Genomic DNA, 16,676 nt, shown 5'->3' with positions numbered 1-16,676 from the left:
CTGAAGGTGGGATAGTGAACCAACTAGTTTTTGAATTCCTGTTCTAGGATTTTCTGATTTCACACTGGCATTTATTCTGCTCTTACACACTAATTTTTCCCATGAGTTTCTGTGCTTTTTAGACTCTTCTGAGCAATTGTAAGTGCTTTAGGCCAATTTAGATTCATTTTTGAATTGCTATCTTAGCGATAGACTCATCATTTATTTAGCATGCAGGCCCTAAATTAAAATGCAAAACTTATTTGCCCTTAGTTTAAGAAATGTAGTGAAATGTAGTGACCAGACAAAAAGAAAAAATAAAAGTTATGGTTATTAAATATTCCTCATGAAATGGCTTGATCTTTATCTTATGTCACTAGTCCTTCAAAATCTACCTATTATAATCTTTCAAGCCTCTAAATAAAATAATATGCAGTATTTGTTAAGTAATTACCATGTGCCAAGCAAAGTAGAGATACTGTTTTATTCTCACAATAGTTCCGAGAGTTGTGGTTTTATTTATCCCCATAGTGCAGATGAGAAGGAGCTGAGAAAGAAGTAAACTGCCCAAAGTCATATAGTAACTAGACGATATATATAAAAAAATGGATGGCATTTAAAAAAGAATATAAAATTGTGAGTACATTTTGATCTCAATGAAAACACACACACACACACACACACATATCACATGTATGTATTTGAAAGACTAGAAGGTACTGCACCAAAATATTAACAGTGCTTGGTTACAGGTATGGGAAAACAGGTAATTCCTATATTGTCCTTCAGAATTTCTTGTAGGCTGGCTGTACTTAATATATATCAGTTACCTTCGTAATCATGAAGTGGGAATTGCTATGTTCACATCCTAACACCTTGACATAAGTCTTACATATATATGCAATAATTTTCAAATTTCTGTCCTCACTATCTCACATATCTGAGAACTGTAACACTATTTAATATTTTTTTCAGTACTTTTGTATTAATTTGTGCAAAGGGATATTTTATGTCTTTAGACAAAGACTATCTTTTAGGGTACTTATTCCTCTTGAGACTACACAACTTTGGGGACATCATCTCATGCATCTTTGTGCCTTACAGTCCCTAAGACAAGTCCAGCTCCCAGAAGACATTTCTTAAAGTTTAATTTATTTCACTCATGAATTCCAACCCCAGTGTGGTAATTGGAAACGAATTCCTTAATTTCCAAACATGTTCCTTTTTTTCTTTCAAGGTTACTACTCAATTACACAGTTGCCTAAAGTCTGAATCCTGGCTGTTATCCGATCCCATTTTCTTTTTCACCACCTCTCAAAATCGAATGAATTATCAAGAATCTTTTGTCTTATTTAATCAAGTTTAATAAGAGTTTTAATAGAGCATTTATCTGTTTTCTTCTCTGTAGCCCCACTACTACAGTACTTTAGTGCAGATTGCTTACTGCTGTCTCTTACCTGAATTACTGTAGAAGTCCCCGTGCCCCAGATTCTAACCCCACCACACCAGGTAACTACAGTGGCCTTCCGAAATCTGATCACGTCATTTCCCTGGTGGAATTGCTCTGCACTGCTCTTAGGACCTCATCTAGCTCGATGCCCGCCAGCCTCCCAGGGCTGCTCGCGCCCTGCGGCGCTGAGCTCGCGTGTCCGCCTGGCTCCTGGCTCCTGGCTCCCTGCGGTCTGGCCAAACAGAACGACTTAGCTCTCCCAGCGTCGAGCGCTTTTCTTTCTCCTCTTCACGGCTGTACTGTTACTTTCAGCTGGCTACTCCTCTGTTCCTCAGATCCCACCTCCTATGTCACTTCTGAAACTACCCTTTCCGCATAAGCCACGCTGTGTAGTAATTGCCTAGCTATGGAAATTCGTGTGTTTAAGGAAATAGCCCATCGGGTCCGAAGCTCGGTGTGGACAGGAGTCGTCTGTCCCCAGGAAGCAGCACGGTGTCGGGCCCCAGGCCCTTGGTCGGTGTTCGTTGCTCACAGCTTCCTAAGGGGCTGCGGACGTCCTGCCGTAACTCCCTCACCGCCTGTGCTCCCACCCACCTCCCACTTGATCGTTATTCCTTGACTCTTCTCTCCTCCCATAGTTAACGAAAACGGAAACGCAGTCGGACGGGTATTAACTATCGAGTTTAGTGGCGAGTGAGAAAGAAGGGCCGTGATACGACTTAAGGTAGAAACAGTATGAAAGGGAGCCGGTTTGAAGGGCAGGGAGGAACGGAACGCGTGGGACGGCTGGGGAAAGAACAGAGTGAAGAGTGAAATGCAGGCAGGGACAGAAAAAGCACAGCTCAGCTCCCTGCTGGAGCAAGAGCCCAGATGTCAGCAGGTAGGTAGGGGCGGCATGCTCTACTCGGCGGGCTCCGCCGGCCTCCGGCCTCCGCGGGCTCCGCCGGCTCCAGGCAGCGGGCCCGCCCCTCGCGGAGGCTTCTGGCCAGGCCGAGTCAGTGAACTGGCGGCGTTCGGGTAACAGCATCTTCCTTTCTCTTGAGGGACGAGCCCTCCTACGCCCTGGTCCCTAAGTGAAGACATCGTCTTTTCCGATACAGATTTCCTGATCGTTTAATTTGTTGGTTTCCATGTGGGTTTCGTGAGGTGCCTCCGGGGGTTAACATGATATTAAGCTCTTTTAAACTTTTTTCGAAGCCTTTTTAATGGGCTCATTTATAACAAAACACACTCAAATGTATTAAATAAAAGATTTCATCATATTGAAGATGAACAGGTTGTATTTCCAGGTTTATTTAGTTTCATACAAACCTGAGAAAACCATCCTCCCGAGCTGTTTAGAGGCGTTTAATTGAATTGTTTAAACGTCATTGATTAGGAGGCACACTGTGCTGCACCGACCTCCGAGGACATTTTGTGCACACGTGTGACATCTAAGCTGCAGACGCGAGGACCGCATCCCGCTCGGTTGTGCGGCACTCAGGCGGAGGCACCCAGGCGCTCCATGCGCAGGCGCGTCTGCGGGCACCATTCACAGGGCGCCGCCCCTGTGGGCTGGCGGGGTAACTGCATGGTAACCGCTGACGACGTCTCGGGCGTCCGAACCCCACAATAGCGTCATTTCCGGTCTCCCACGTTTGAAGCGTTGCTTTTCTGGCTTGATATTTAGGATAGTGATAAATACGGCTTTTATCCAATATATATAATATTTACATACCGTCTCTATATGCGTGTGTATGTGTATGTTGTATGTATATTCCGTAGCTAAAAGGCAAACAAACATAGCGACGGGCCTAATTAAACCACTTTATTCAGCAGCCTTGTTGCCAAATCCACTGGCCAGTTCTTAATTCTCTATTCTTTCTGATCTCTCTCCTGAGGTTTTGATAGTTGTTGACTACCCTTCTTAAAACTCTCTTCCAGAATGTTTGTCTATATGAGAGGTATGCTGAAGCCCTTAGAAGTGTCATATCTGCAGCCTACTTTAAAAAGATTCAACGGAAAATTTAAAAATTGGTTGTGTGTTTGTGTGTGTACAGAGAGAGCAAGAGCGAATGTGGCAAATACTAAAAATTGGTGAATTTTGGCAAAGAGCTTATATACTCGATTTGTCAACTTTTGTGTATGTTTGAAAAATTTCAAAATTAAATTACGGGATAAAAGGAAACAGGCAAGTTCAGAGAGCAGAGAACACAAGCAGGAACTACCCATGGGGTGGACAGCTCCCTGCGCTTCCGCCCACCGCAGGCCAGTTTTACCAGGAATGGTCGCCTTTCTCGTAACTGTCACTCATCCTGCTGCTGATCGCTGGGCATTTTTAGGGCCATGAGCTCATGTGCACTGATCTCAATTTTAATTTTAAGTTTATTAATTAATGAAATCAGAAAACAGTTAAAAAACAAAAGAGAAAAGAAGGGCCAAATGAAACCCAAACCTGGCAATGCTGCTGGGAGACACCCAACACCTCCCTCCTACCCTTGAATTAGATGAAGTGGCAGAGCAAACTGGCAGTGTGTATCAAGAGACCTAGAAACTCCCATGCCCTTTAATCCAGTAACCATCTTAAAATGAATCCCTGGAAAGCAATTTCAAAAAATATAAAGTAATCTCAGGATCATAGTTGATCATATAACCTTCTTCTGGCTCTGTGGACAAAACAACAAAATCCCTCCCCCAAAACCAGGCAAGTTTATTTGGAAAAAGTAATATTTTCCTGATAGTAACAAACAAAACCCCTTTCTTTTTTGAATTTGTAGATTGTTTTCTGACCTCTCTTCCTCTTTTCCTCTTGCCTCTTAAGTATAGGTGGTGTCCAACACCCACATCGCTGTTCTCATGGTTGGCCATTTAATTGAGCTCATGGTTTCTATTTTGGGGTAGATATGTAGATATCTCTGAAGCCTAAAATTTCAGTTTTATCCTCTTTGCAGAGCTCCATCTGTGATGCTTGCATTCCAACTGCTCACTTTTCATCTTTTGAATATCCTGTACTATATTTTAATCCTGTATATCCAAAAAAACTATCTTGTTTAGTTTCCCTCTTAAAGATCATTTTTCTGTGGTCCGTATTCTGTCAGTCCATCCTGAATTCTTGAGCTTTCAGTTGTCCCTCTTTCTGATACTACCATCAAAATCCTTCAGCTGTAGGCCCGCAGTGTCTTCCTGTGGTGTCTTCTCCGTCTGCTTGTGGATACCCTCATTCAAGCCTGGTTTTTGTTCTTAAGGATGTTTGTGATAGGTCCTTGTCTGGTCTCCCTGCACTCTCTTCTCTGTAAGGACTCTTGCCAGAGAAGTCTTCCTGACACATGTCAGACTGCATTCCTTTCTAGATTAAAGTCTTCCAAGATTTCTGACTATGAACAGAGAGATCCTTGAGCTCCTTCAGCTGTCCTCCGGGCCTTCCACTATATGGCTTCAACTTACTTTTCTTTTTCGTTTCCCTCCCTCAAATTTTTTTTTTTCTCTCTCATCCTCTTTATAACTTCCTTCTGAGACTTTCATAATTTTTTTGCCTCTACCTGATCATTTCCCTGTTTTCACCTTTCCAGATCTCAAGAGTTAACTGCCTTCCAGCTGGAAACAATCTTTTCTTCCTGGAAACTCACAAAGGCCTTTTCTGTCTCTTTATTACTGTGCTTAGTATCCTTTGCATTGTACTGTGGCTATTTGTGTGCATGTTCCTCCTGGTAGTTGTTGAGTGTTTTAAAGTGTGCATTTATGTCTCACTCTTCTATTGCATGTGTACATTATTTGGTACATAATTTTTAGTGCATATTTATTAAGTAAATAATCAGAACTATCTTGTGGGGGTATTTCTTAGTTGAGGAAAAGAAACAAAAGTTTGAGGATACTTCATTAACATGCCAAAGACAGAAAAGATTATATGTTCCATAAGGACCTACAGAAGTATATTTGGAATAATTTTGCTCAAAAAGAAATATAAGAAATTAGATACATAGATAAGAACGTGGATCACTGATTCAAACCATTTTGACAGATGAAACCTAATTTTTAAAGTCATAGGAGATAGACTTAACAGTATGTTCAATCATTTAAACAGTTATTTATACAAGACTTGCAGGCAGAAACATTTTGTTTTCTTTAGTATTTCTATATTATACAGCTCGCATTTTATGTACTCCTAATTTACTTCTTAATATCGTTGGAATTTCTTTTTAGGATCTTGATTCTTTAGTGGTTCTGTTCTCTCTCTTGTACTTCTTTTGTTGATTTTTTTTCAAGTCCTCTGTTTGTCCTGGCAACATTACATTTAGAAAATGTTATGTTTTGCAGGTATCCTGGTCAGATATAGGAGGACTGGAAAATATCAAATTGAAATTGAAACAGGCCGTGGAATGGCCCTTGAAACATCCAGAGTCTTTCACCCGAATGGGTATACAGCCACCTAAAGGAGTTCTTCTGTACGGGCCACCGGGATGCTCTAAAACAATGATTGCAAAGGCTTTGGCCAATGAAAGTGGACTGAATTTCCTAGCCATAAAGGTATGGTGTGAAAGTTTTTAATTGCTATTCTCTCATTCAGTACCCCAGCACCTATCCTCAGATTCCTACCCTTAGGAGAACGTGGAAAGGCACCTTAAGGAGTAGTTGATTTTGATTGAGGTTGATGGCAGTATAATACAGGGAGATGAGAGATAAGTAAATGAGTGTGTGTCATCAGCACATCAGGGTGGACAGTAGAAGGCTGCCTTGTTTAGTTTCTTGATTTTCAATATTTCTTACACCCATGTATAATAGACACCAGTCTTCTTTAATATATACATTTTTTAATTATACTAATCACTTTTGCTTCACCAAGACTTAATTATAAATATGATTGTGCTTTTAACATTTACATACATAGAATTTTTAAAGAAATCAGGTATTTTATATGGTAAAAATAAATTCTTTAAAAGTACTTTTTTAGTCAGAGAATATATGTACATAGTTGATATTCTGAAGCACACGTCCCTTTGTTCACCACCTTGCCCTATTACTTGGGATAGATCATCTTACTTGATATATAGTTTTCTATTTACTTTAGAACCAGGTGTTAATTTTGTTACTAATTTTTAATATATAATTTTTAATTATAATACATATAATCATGTTACTGATTATATAGCCAGTTACTAAATATACATACATAAAAGCTGAAATCCATTTCTGTGGACATTAACCACAAAAATATGTATTTAAATATGTTAAATATCAAATTCAGTTCAGAAAAGACACGTGGTAATCTGTTTTGATATTATCAGAGACTTTTTTCATAACAAAATACATGTTCTGTCTTAGAACATTGAAATCCTTGTTTGAAAGCATAAAACTTACTTCAGAGTAGAGTCCGTTTTTTACTCTTAAAATTTCTGTGCAGTGATATTTAGATGTGTTTAGGCTGTTTACCTTTTAAGCATTACTGGTGTTGGTAGATGTTGGATAGTAAAGATTTGGGGAAGGGGTCATGTTTACCATGATCAGTTAGACCGAATCACAGCCAGCTTTAAGGGTTGCTGGAGTAATGAATGATTTGGGGGTAATGAATGTTGGAGTAATGACGTGGAGTAATGGATGATTTTGAAACTTCCAGAGACATTTTGATTTTTCTTTGGTTCCTTCCTGTCCTCTTATTTAGTCGTAATGGACATGACCCCTTTACTAGCATTTCCTACCCTTTTTACTGTCATCTCCATTTTTCTTTGCCTACCTTGTGTGATTCCACAATTGTATTGATAATCTTTGGAATTTTCGTGTCTACTGGAAATCTGAACTTTATTTGATAAGGACTTAGCTCAGTTGTTTACATGGGGATCTCAAGGAAGAACATGTGTATATTTTTTTTAATTAGCACCTCACTCTTTTGTGACCTGAGATAACAGTTGCAGACGCTACCAGGACCGTTTTCTGGCCTATCCAAGATTACTTAAAAGCGTATTTATTACCATTTTTGAATATGAAACCTTTGATAACTTTAGACAGTTTCACTTTCGTCTTTTTTTGCAGTGAGAAAATGATAAAGATTCTTTGAAAGGTTCATTTTGGACACTGTCATGTAAAATAACCAACCATGTGTTAACTTATTTGAGTTTTTTTATTGTTTTTAATGCTTTTAGGTCACACACACAAAAGATAAGTGATATTAAGAAATTTTCTTAATAAATTGAGTTCACGCTTGCTTAGAGATTATTATGTGTCGTACTCACTAATTTTTATTTAATGTGAATTTTTATTCAGTGTAGAATTTAGTGTAGTATCACAGTATTACTTTTGAAGAGGGTACAGGATATATTTAATGAACAATAGGTGTTCATTTTACTAGTCTTTCAACTTTCATATATGTTTAATGTTTTTCAAAAGCTGGAAACATGAAAAAATAATTTGCTTTTCTTTGCATTTTCGTTGGTCCTCTCATCTTGGTCCGGTTAATGCTTGTGAAAAGAGTTAAAGTAGCTTTGTCATTTAACTTACATGTGAGGAGATGAAGTCAAAGAAGCTGGAAATTCATATATTCTTTCTACTTTTATCTTTCTATGAAGAAAAAGTTGCTTTTTGGTACTCACATGTGTGTTTATTTTCTAAGGGTTTTCAGTGTTATAATTACATGTGAGCCTTTTGAAATAACAAGCCTTACACATTTTGATCAGTGATCAGGAAAGATGATCAGGGATCTTCTAAGCAGCTGGGAAATGTGTAGTTTAGACAGATTGAAAGGCAAAGCTCGCTGACACTCCTCAATGCTAGTTACCTTTTGTTCCCAAGACAAAGAATTTAAAGACTTTAAACATTTCTTTCTCTGAGTTTATGAAAGTGCCCTTTCGCTTCCTCTGTGCGTCTTTTCTAAACAGTGATTAAAAGAAATACACTCTACTCAGACTTCACCTTGGCTTGCTTGCGTGGGCTCTTAATATCCTTTGGCATCTGTATTTGTTCTCGTGCAGACTGTAGCACTTGACATATGCTTAAGTTTAGTTTGTCATCTGGGTCAATTACGTCAAAATATTTTCCAGTTGAAATTTCCTCTCTGCTTGTCTCTTGGTTTTGTCTCGAGCGCTACAATAGGTTAAGTACCCTGGTCTAGCTGGGGCTGCTTTATTTTGTGGATAACAGTTACTGATTCTGAAAGAAGGGCAGTCAGGCCTCTGACAGGCATTTTCAACAAGTCCTTTATTAGCTGTGTTGGGGAGTACAAGAATGTAGTGGGCTTAGTGGCCTTGACTTTTGGGGGGATTTTCTTCTGATACCTGTCTCAGAGAGGAATTGTACAAAGTACATCCCATTTTGGGGAAAACCTGTACTTTATTCAAAGCAGTACACAATTTAAAGTAATTATTCTTCTTCATTTAACCAGATCCCCTATCATTCTGTTATCAGAGGTACAAGATAATCTGAACTTGGTTAAGTTCCAAGGTCATTGTTACACTTTTGGTTTTAAATTATGTAGGCTAGTCTATAAATCATAGAGCTTCCATTTAGCAGATATGCATGGAGAACTGCATAGATACCTCTTCTATAAATGGAATGCTTTAAGATTGGTTCCTAGGGTTACAAATAAGGATAATGACGCTTAGGAAGGCGAAGTGACTTTCAAAAGGTCAGTGTGGTAGTGATGGAACTGAAATTTGATCTTAGGACTTTCTGACTTGAGAGCCTGAGCTCAGAGCCACTATATTATATGATCTTTTTTTTTTTTTTAAATGAAACTAGTGCCCAGTGCTTTCTTCATTAATTACACCAAGTTACTGGAGAAGGTAGTTCCGGCAGGTTCAAAAACGTGGAAAGATAGATGTTTCTGGGACCCAGTTTAAAAATAATTTTGTTTCTCTAGGACAAGGAAAATTGAGAAAAATAGCATGGCTTTGGAGTAGAAGTTTGTTGACTTAATAAGAAAGTGTAATCACTGCTAAAAAACAGGAACCTAATAAATAAAATAGAAATGTATGGAAAAAGACTAGTGATTGAATAATGGGGAGCTGGAAATTTACCTATTAGTATATAATTTATACCCTGGAGATTAAGTGTGTTACAATGACAAGCACTAAGCTAGGGTTTCGATGGCTTCGGTTTGACTCCTTACCCTAGCACTTTTTAGCTCTGTAACCTTAAACAAGCTCTCTGAGTCAGTTTTTTTGTCTGTATAGCTTTTTGGAGAGGCTTTATTAAAAAGGTAAGAAAAAGCTTTAGAGGGCATAACTAGTTCGTGGGCTGTGTTTACACATCTAGTTCAGTATGGAAATGGGGGCAGGAAGAGCTGCGTTCCAGTGGATACACCTGAGAAGCACACCTCAGCCAGGTGATCAAGGTTAATGTCCTCAGTGATTAATCATGTTCATAGTATGTGCCTTGTAGGATGTGAAGAGAAGGGCACTTTCCCTCTGTGGTCTTCCTCCCAAGTACTCATAGCTCGTGTCTAACTGTGAGAAAAATATCAGGCAACCCAGGTTGAAGGACAGCCTCTGAAATACCTGACCAGTACTCCTGAAACTGTCAAGGTCATTAAAAACAAGGAAAGGGTGAGAAACTCATAGCCAAGAGGAGCCCAAAGAGACATGACAGCTCAATATAATGTTAGGGTCTCCTGGATGAGATCCTGGAATGGAAACAAGGACAGTAGGTAAAAACTAAGGAAACCTGAAAAACTGGAGTTCAGTTAATAATAATGCATCAGTATTGGTTTATTAATTATAGCAAATGTACCAAACCGATATATGATATTCAGAATAAGAGAAACTTAGTGTGCAGTGGAGGTAGGGATGGGAACTCTATGAACCGTCTGCTCAATTCTCCTGTAAATCTTAAACTTGACCCCCCCCCAAAAAAAAAAAGGTCTGTTGATTACATAAGAGTTTTAAAGTCAGTATCACAGACCCGGCACATTACAGACACTCAGGGACTGACTGGCGTTAAGACAGGCGGGCTCCGAGCTGTGCACAGCATGGTCCAGGGCGGGTTCAGTGCAGAGAGGGAGAAGAATCGTGGGAAGATGGCCGATCCTTGGGTGAGACTTTGGACGAGGCCTTCTTTCCTGTACTTCGTCCTCCTGGTCATGGTGAGAGCGGAAAGTTACTGAGGAAAGCCCTGAGAGGAGGTTTGCTGGGGAGCTGGGCTTGGGGCTGCCCTGAGCTGCCTGTTTCTCTGCCGTTCTCAGCTGAAGCCCTATGAAGGTGTGTGTTGGTTCTGGCCCCAGACCCAGACCCCAACGTTATAAACAATACTTTCTTTTAGAGTTTTGGTTATTTTTTCTTTCACTATGGGTACAGCTTCTAATTTAGAGTCTCACCAGGAACTATGTCCAGTTTCATGCATTTTGTGGACCTTAACTCTTCATTCTCCTTCTGCAGCTTTATTGCCATGTGGGCTCATCCAGAGCCTGAAACCTTCTAAGTTTCTATTTAATTTCCTGTAGCGTTTTTATTTTTTAACTTTAAAAATTCCCTCGACTTCTCCAAATAATGTTGTCTTATGTGCGCCATACAGTTGAATTGGCAGTTATTAGCATCAATTCCAAATAAAGACATACACTTAGTTATATCACTGTTTGAGTGGCTGTTATATAATAAATAATAGTAATCTATTATTCTCAGGACAAATAGAATAGTTAATGTGCCATTGTCAGTATCGCAAAGCTATGTAGAAGTTAGATTAGATTTACTTAAACTTGGCATTGTTTGCACACTGTATAAGCTGACATGTTGAAGTCGAGACATGTTAAAACTGTGTGTGTTAATACACTTTTTAGGTTGGGCTTGTATCAGTTGATAAAACTGCTATTAAAAGAGATGTGTTGACATGAAAATATTTTATAATATTTAACTAAAAGCAAAAATGACAATAATATGAACTGTAATAACAAAATCTTTAGCATGTGGAATCTGAGAAGACCTAACAGAGATTTAGAAAGAGAAGAATGCTTTTAGACTTCTAAGTTTACTTAATAGAGAAGAAGAAAATTTTATTGTTGTGTTGGTTTAATTTTTTTATTCATGGATTCCAGCTGAGAGAGATTAAGTTATTTTTTCCTCCTTTTAAATCTCTTTTTAATGGAACTTAATTGGAGTTGAAATAAATATTATAATGTTATGTCTGTAACACTTTAAAAATATTTGTAAACGTTTTGCAATTGCAAATGTTTAAATATATAACTCAAAATTATATTTTAAACGCCTTTTCTACATGGTAAGCAAAGGTCATTAGATGGGCTCCTTGCTGTCTGTCAACTCAGAATTTAGTGAGAGAGACACTCGATTAAACAAGTGATACAATGAAATGGGTAACATTTAGAATATTGATGATTAATTGTATGTGAGAAATGAGAAAGAAAGGAAGAAGTCAAAGGCGATGAAAATTTTTACTTCTAATGACTGGCAGATGGAAATAGCCTAACTCTGGGAAGAGTTAGCCGGTGAGAGAATGAGCAGGTTGGAGACAGGAAAGCAGATACTGAGTTGGGGTTTAGACATGTGGAGTTTGAAATATCTTTAGAAGAACATGGCATATAGGTCCAAAAGGCATTGTAAGGATGGATTTGTAGCTCGAGAGAACGGTCATTTTGAGAGCTGGAAGTATGGAAGTTGAGACCCAGTGTTTAAGATTCTGCATAGTATCAGTAAAGAGATGGAGAGTGACAAGTGTGGTCAGTAATATGATACTGAGGACTCTGCGTGCCTCTGTGCACTTCACAGCTAGCTTAACTGCAGTCAGCATGGTCCTCACGGTGTAAGTTCTGAAGAAGTGTCCTTTTTTTTTTTTTTTTCTGAGTGACTCAGTTGTGGGAAGGTTTGTATTATACTTTTTGAGAGGAACAGCTTGAATTCTCTTCCCATCCCTGGCAGCCCCGCTTGCTTTTTAGGGTTTTTTACTTGCCCCTGGAATTTCTGGCCTGTGTACTTAATGCCTGTTTTCAAACTCTTTGAAGTGCTTTCCCAAAATTGCCTCTGTATGTGCTGATGCTGTTCTTTTTATTAATTTTCAAGATCCTTTACTCACATTACATATATGTAATTCTATCTCATGTGACTTAGGGTTTTTTATGAGCATATTCCATAGCATTTAACCATACATAGTTAACACTTAGGTTAACTTGCCTTCCCTGGACATTTCAGAACTTATAAAAACTTGATTTGAATTGTAATAGCCAAAAGCAACAGGCAGGTGTCAGACACATTTGAAAAGCCCATGGGAAGACTCGGGAGGCAGGGGGACCCAGAAGTGACTAAAGGGGCAAAATTGCAAGAGCATGAGGTGTAAATATTATCCTTGAATTTGTGATTGATATGGTGTAAAATAATGAAACACAGTAAAAGATAAGTCAGATTTAGTATTCACAGGCTAGACAGCTGGATAGCTATTTTGACATGTATTTGTTTTTTTTTTGTTTTGTAAACTTGAACACTTGATCTCTGCCATCGAAACATTAAAAATAACACTGCCCCCAACTCAGCCAACTTATGGTACTTCACTTCCTTCTGGTAATTTTTTTCGACACCCTTATCAGGGAAGCACGTGTTATCTAGGCAGATGAAATGTGGCAGGAATAACATACCACGGTTATTTGGTAAGTAAAATTGGAAGAGAAATAACCTCATGTTGGTCTCATCAACCTGATCTATTCTAGGGATTTATGTATTACTCTTTAAGAGTTAAGTAACTTAAGAGCAAATGTGGGACTCATAGGCCATACGATGTGCGCCCAGCCCTTGGTTAGATATAAATGGCCCCGTTTACAATGAGCATCAATAACATTTTTATTTCCAAATTAGCCCATGCTAGCAGCTGCGTACTGAGCGTTAGCCTCTGCCTCGCCACTTGAGCTGCTCCCCACAAATACCTTTGCGTTCGAATTGCTGGTACTATATAAAATCTTAAGGGAATGCTTCCCATGTTTTGTTCTGTTTTTTTAAGGACTTGGGGAAAGCAGAGGACATCCTAGTTTTTAGAAAAAGTAGTCGCCTGGGAACCAAAGTCCTGCATTCTTACATCATTTCTGCCATTCAGCTTTTCCAGGACCTTGGGCGCTTCACTCAGCATCTTGGCTCTTTGTTCTCCTCCGGGTCTAAGTGAGGTGGGTCAGGCTGCGTGACTCCTATAGCCCTTCCGCTAATAATACTCTGCCAGTTGTTCCCGTGGTGTTTGTTTCCTCGTCTGCTGCTTATCCTTTGTTCCTGTTGGTGGCTAAACATTTGGGGCACATCCTAACATTGTCAGGTGTAATGAACAATTAAGAGACCTAAAGCCCAGTTCTGCCATTTACTAAGCTATGTGACTTTGTGCAAATTAACCTTTTTCATTTCAATTTTTCTTCTGTAAAGTTATGATAATAAGAGTATCTACTTCAGAGGACTGTTGTAAGCAATAAATAGGGATCATCGATATCAAGCCTTTAGCAAGATTTTTATAAATTAGCTGATGATGGTTGCTGCTTTCTTCTATTTTTAAGAATTGGATGTGTATTGGGTTGTCAGAAGTCATGACGCATTTTTGCAACGAAAAACATAGAAAAAAATACATCATGACTTTTCTGACAACCCAATATATTTGACTTCAAATGGAACAACAACAAAATATATAGCAGCACAGCCTAGGATCTTTTAAGTTTTGTGTTAGTGTTAGAATGAAATGTAGTATAATATATCTTTGAAACTGAATTTAATCTTTTGCAACTCTTTGTACCAGAATACAGTAATATTTTTTGCCATTTGAACTTCAAACTCAAAATAACCTTCCTCAGTGATGACATTGCCTTGACTGCTTATCAGTCAGTTCTGGACCCATGTAGCATGTCACTTGGCTACTGGGCGTGCGTTTTGCAGCCAGTCATCTAGGTACTATTCTGTTTACCAGCATGTGGTTCTATAGAGAATCACATGTCCAAGGGGCCCTGCAGAAGTCACTTCCTACCTCTCTAGTTTGTTAGTAATACTTCAACTATTCCAATCCAGATTTTCTTCACAGCGCTAAATTCTTAGGTTAGTCTTTCAAATCTTTTGGATGCCTTTTCTATTTCTTTTGTTTTGTTTTTGGAGAAAAAGCATTGTTTCTTATCCACAGGTTTCCTCCAGCCAACCTCTATGCAGTAGTAGCATGACCCTTCACTGGTTGAGGCTATATGCCATATTTTCACATTTTCAACACAATATCAAGTCTATTTACCTGTACATCAGATAGTTAAGACATTAATCTTCCTGTTCTCAGTAGCAGGATGTTGATCCTGTACGGTTAGAGATCCTGAGATGATCATGATCTTGTACTTTCCAAATTGATGTTCAAGCCATCTTCTTTAGAGCCACAGCCTATGGAGAGCAGTAGTCGTTGCTCCAGATGCTCTGCTTTCCTTCAGCTGGGCCAGATCATTAGAAAAGCAGTGTAGTAAATACACTGAATATATTGCCTGCTTAAAGAAATCACTGGATTACTATTGGGTTGTCGGAAAAGTCATGACGCATTTTTTCTATGTTTTTCGTTGTAAAAATGCGTCATGACTTTTCTGACTACCCAATTTTATGTCACGCCCTTGACCCCTAGGGAGAGTTGCTATAAGAACAATAACAATAATACAGAGTTGGCATGATAATCATTACAATAAAAACAACAGGGATGCCAGCAAGTTCCTTTCTGATTATTATCAGGCCACACTTGCCTAATTAGTCACCCTATATTGAACAAAATTCTGCATAAACATTTCTTACCCCTTCCTCGCACTCCCCTCCCCAACAAAGACCCATTGTCCTAATTATCTAAAGGTTATTTTATTGAGTGGGCACTGGTTCTTGTTTTATTGTTCACTTTCTGAACTCTTCCACCAGTTTTCTTTGGGTAAAAGTGTCATTTATCGTGTGTAAATGAATAGCACCTGCTCTGTTTATTTGACTTTATATTATGTATTATGAGTGGGTAGACATTGTTTTGTACATTGTAGGACTGTGAAAATGACCACACAGGGTGAAACCATGCAAAATGATCTTAATCAATGGGGAAGACCTTTAAAAATTGGGCAAAACATTAAGAACTCTCTTCTGACTTTTGGCTATAAATGTGTAAGGCAGTGCATTTGGCTGTAAAACAGCTTTCTTGCTTTTCTCCCTGCTTCCAAACTGTCTCCTTAGTCCAGCCTTTCATTCACCATTTTATGAGGACACTACAGTTTGTTTACCCATTTTTTATTTTTATTTTTTTTTTTTTAAGCTGAGCCATCCTGCTACCTGTTGGCAGCTCAGCGGCTGCTCAGCTCGGGCTGGACTCGAACCGCTGTTGCTCAGAGCTCACACTCTTGAGCGAGCTCTTAACCAACTGAGCCACTCGGCCGGCCCCGTTTACCCATTTTTATGTTAATGAATTTTGAGATTTTTTTTCCAGGTTTAATTTCTGTTGTTGTAAATGGCGCTTCATTCAACACGCTTGTACGTGAGTTTCTCTAGGGAATATATACCTGGAAGTACAGGTTCTGGCCATCAGGCAGATCACTTTAAACATGACTTAAACAAAATAGGTATTTTGAAATTGCTTTTTTAAGTGTCATTTTTTTCTTCTTCATGTTTTGATCAATTTTCGTAATATTTTAAAGTCCACATTTTTGGGGCAGCAATCATCTCATTGAAAGTTTTGATGATTTTTTAATCTTGTTGGCAGAAATGAACTATTTCAAATTGTATGAAATTAATCTGGGTTGGGGTCAGCAGACTATTAAATTCTTAACATCATCGATAGATACTGAGACTTCAAGTAAAATGAAGTATAATGAACCCAGTCTTACCGTAGGCTAACTGATATAAACAAAAGTTCAGTTCCTAGGGTGTTTCATCAACGTTATGAAAAAAGGACATTGAATGACATGACCTTATTCATTATTTGAGGACCTGCTGTACAGCCTTTGGACCACATCTAGCCTGCAGCTTGTTGTAATCCAGCCCTCTAGTCAAGCATTTTACACTTTTAATGGGATGTAAAGGAGGAGGGGGAGGCTCAGCCTCTGGATGTGAATCCGCTGAGCCGGTACAGACATCCATCAACATCGCTTCCCGCCAAGGAGGACGAAAAGGAGAATTCCTTTTCTGACAAACTATATTATTCCAGAAATTTCCTTTCTGCTTTCTGTTAGACCTGACCATTTTCTTTCTGGTAGCGTCTGCTTTTCTGTTCCAGTTTATTAGCTCCTCCCATGTAGCTGGGGACTGAGATTGCCCCCTCCGTCCTCCAGGACTCAGGAATCATTCTGCCTTTACCCTCCCCACAGCTGCCTTCGCGCAACCCCCTG

The 16,676-nt window shown here is 39.0% G+C and overlaps 1 protein-coding gene across 3 annotated transcripts in view; it reads left to right on the top strand.

Annotated features, from left to right (window-relative positions):
• AFG2A (AAA ATPase AFG2A) overlaps nt 1-16,676 on the top strand; it is a 241,054-nt gene that overhangs the window by 50,153 nt on the left and 174,225 nt on the right. For all 3 annotated transcript variants that reach the window (XM_019666169.1, XM_019666093.1, XM_019666239.1), the window contains one exon: nt 5,723-5,932. In XM_019666169.1, the coding sequence (XP_019521714.1) occupies nt 5,723-5,932 (210 nt within the window). The remainder of the gene's footprint in view (nt 1-5,722; nt 5,933-16,676) is intronic.

This window comes from Hipposideros armiger, unplaced genomic scaffold (assembly GCF_001890085.2).
Source record: "Hipposideros armiger isolate ML-2016 unplaced genomic scaffold, ASM189008v1 scaffold_1, whole genome shotgun sequence".
NCBI classification, from domain to species: Eukaryota; Metazoa; Chordata; class Mammalia; order Chiroptera; family Hipposideridae; genus Hipposideros; species Hipposideros armiger.
Note: the sequence above shows the minus strand (reverse complement) of the source record. Positions and strands in the feature narration are given on the sequence as shown.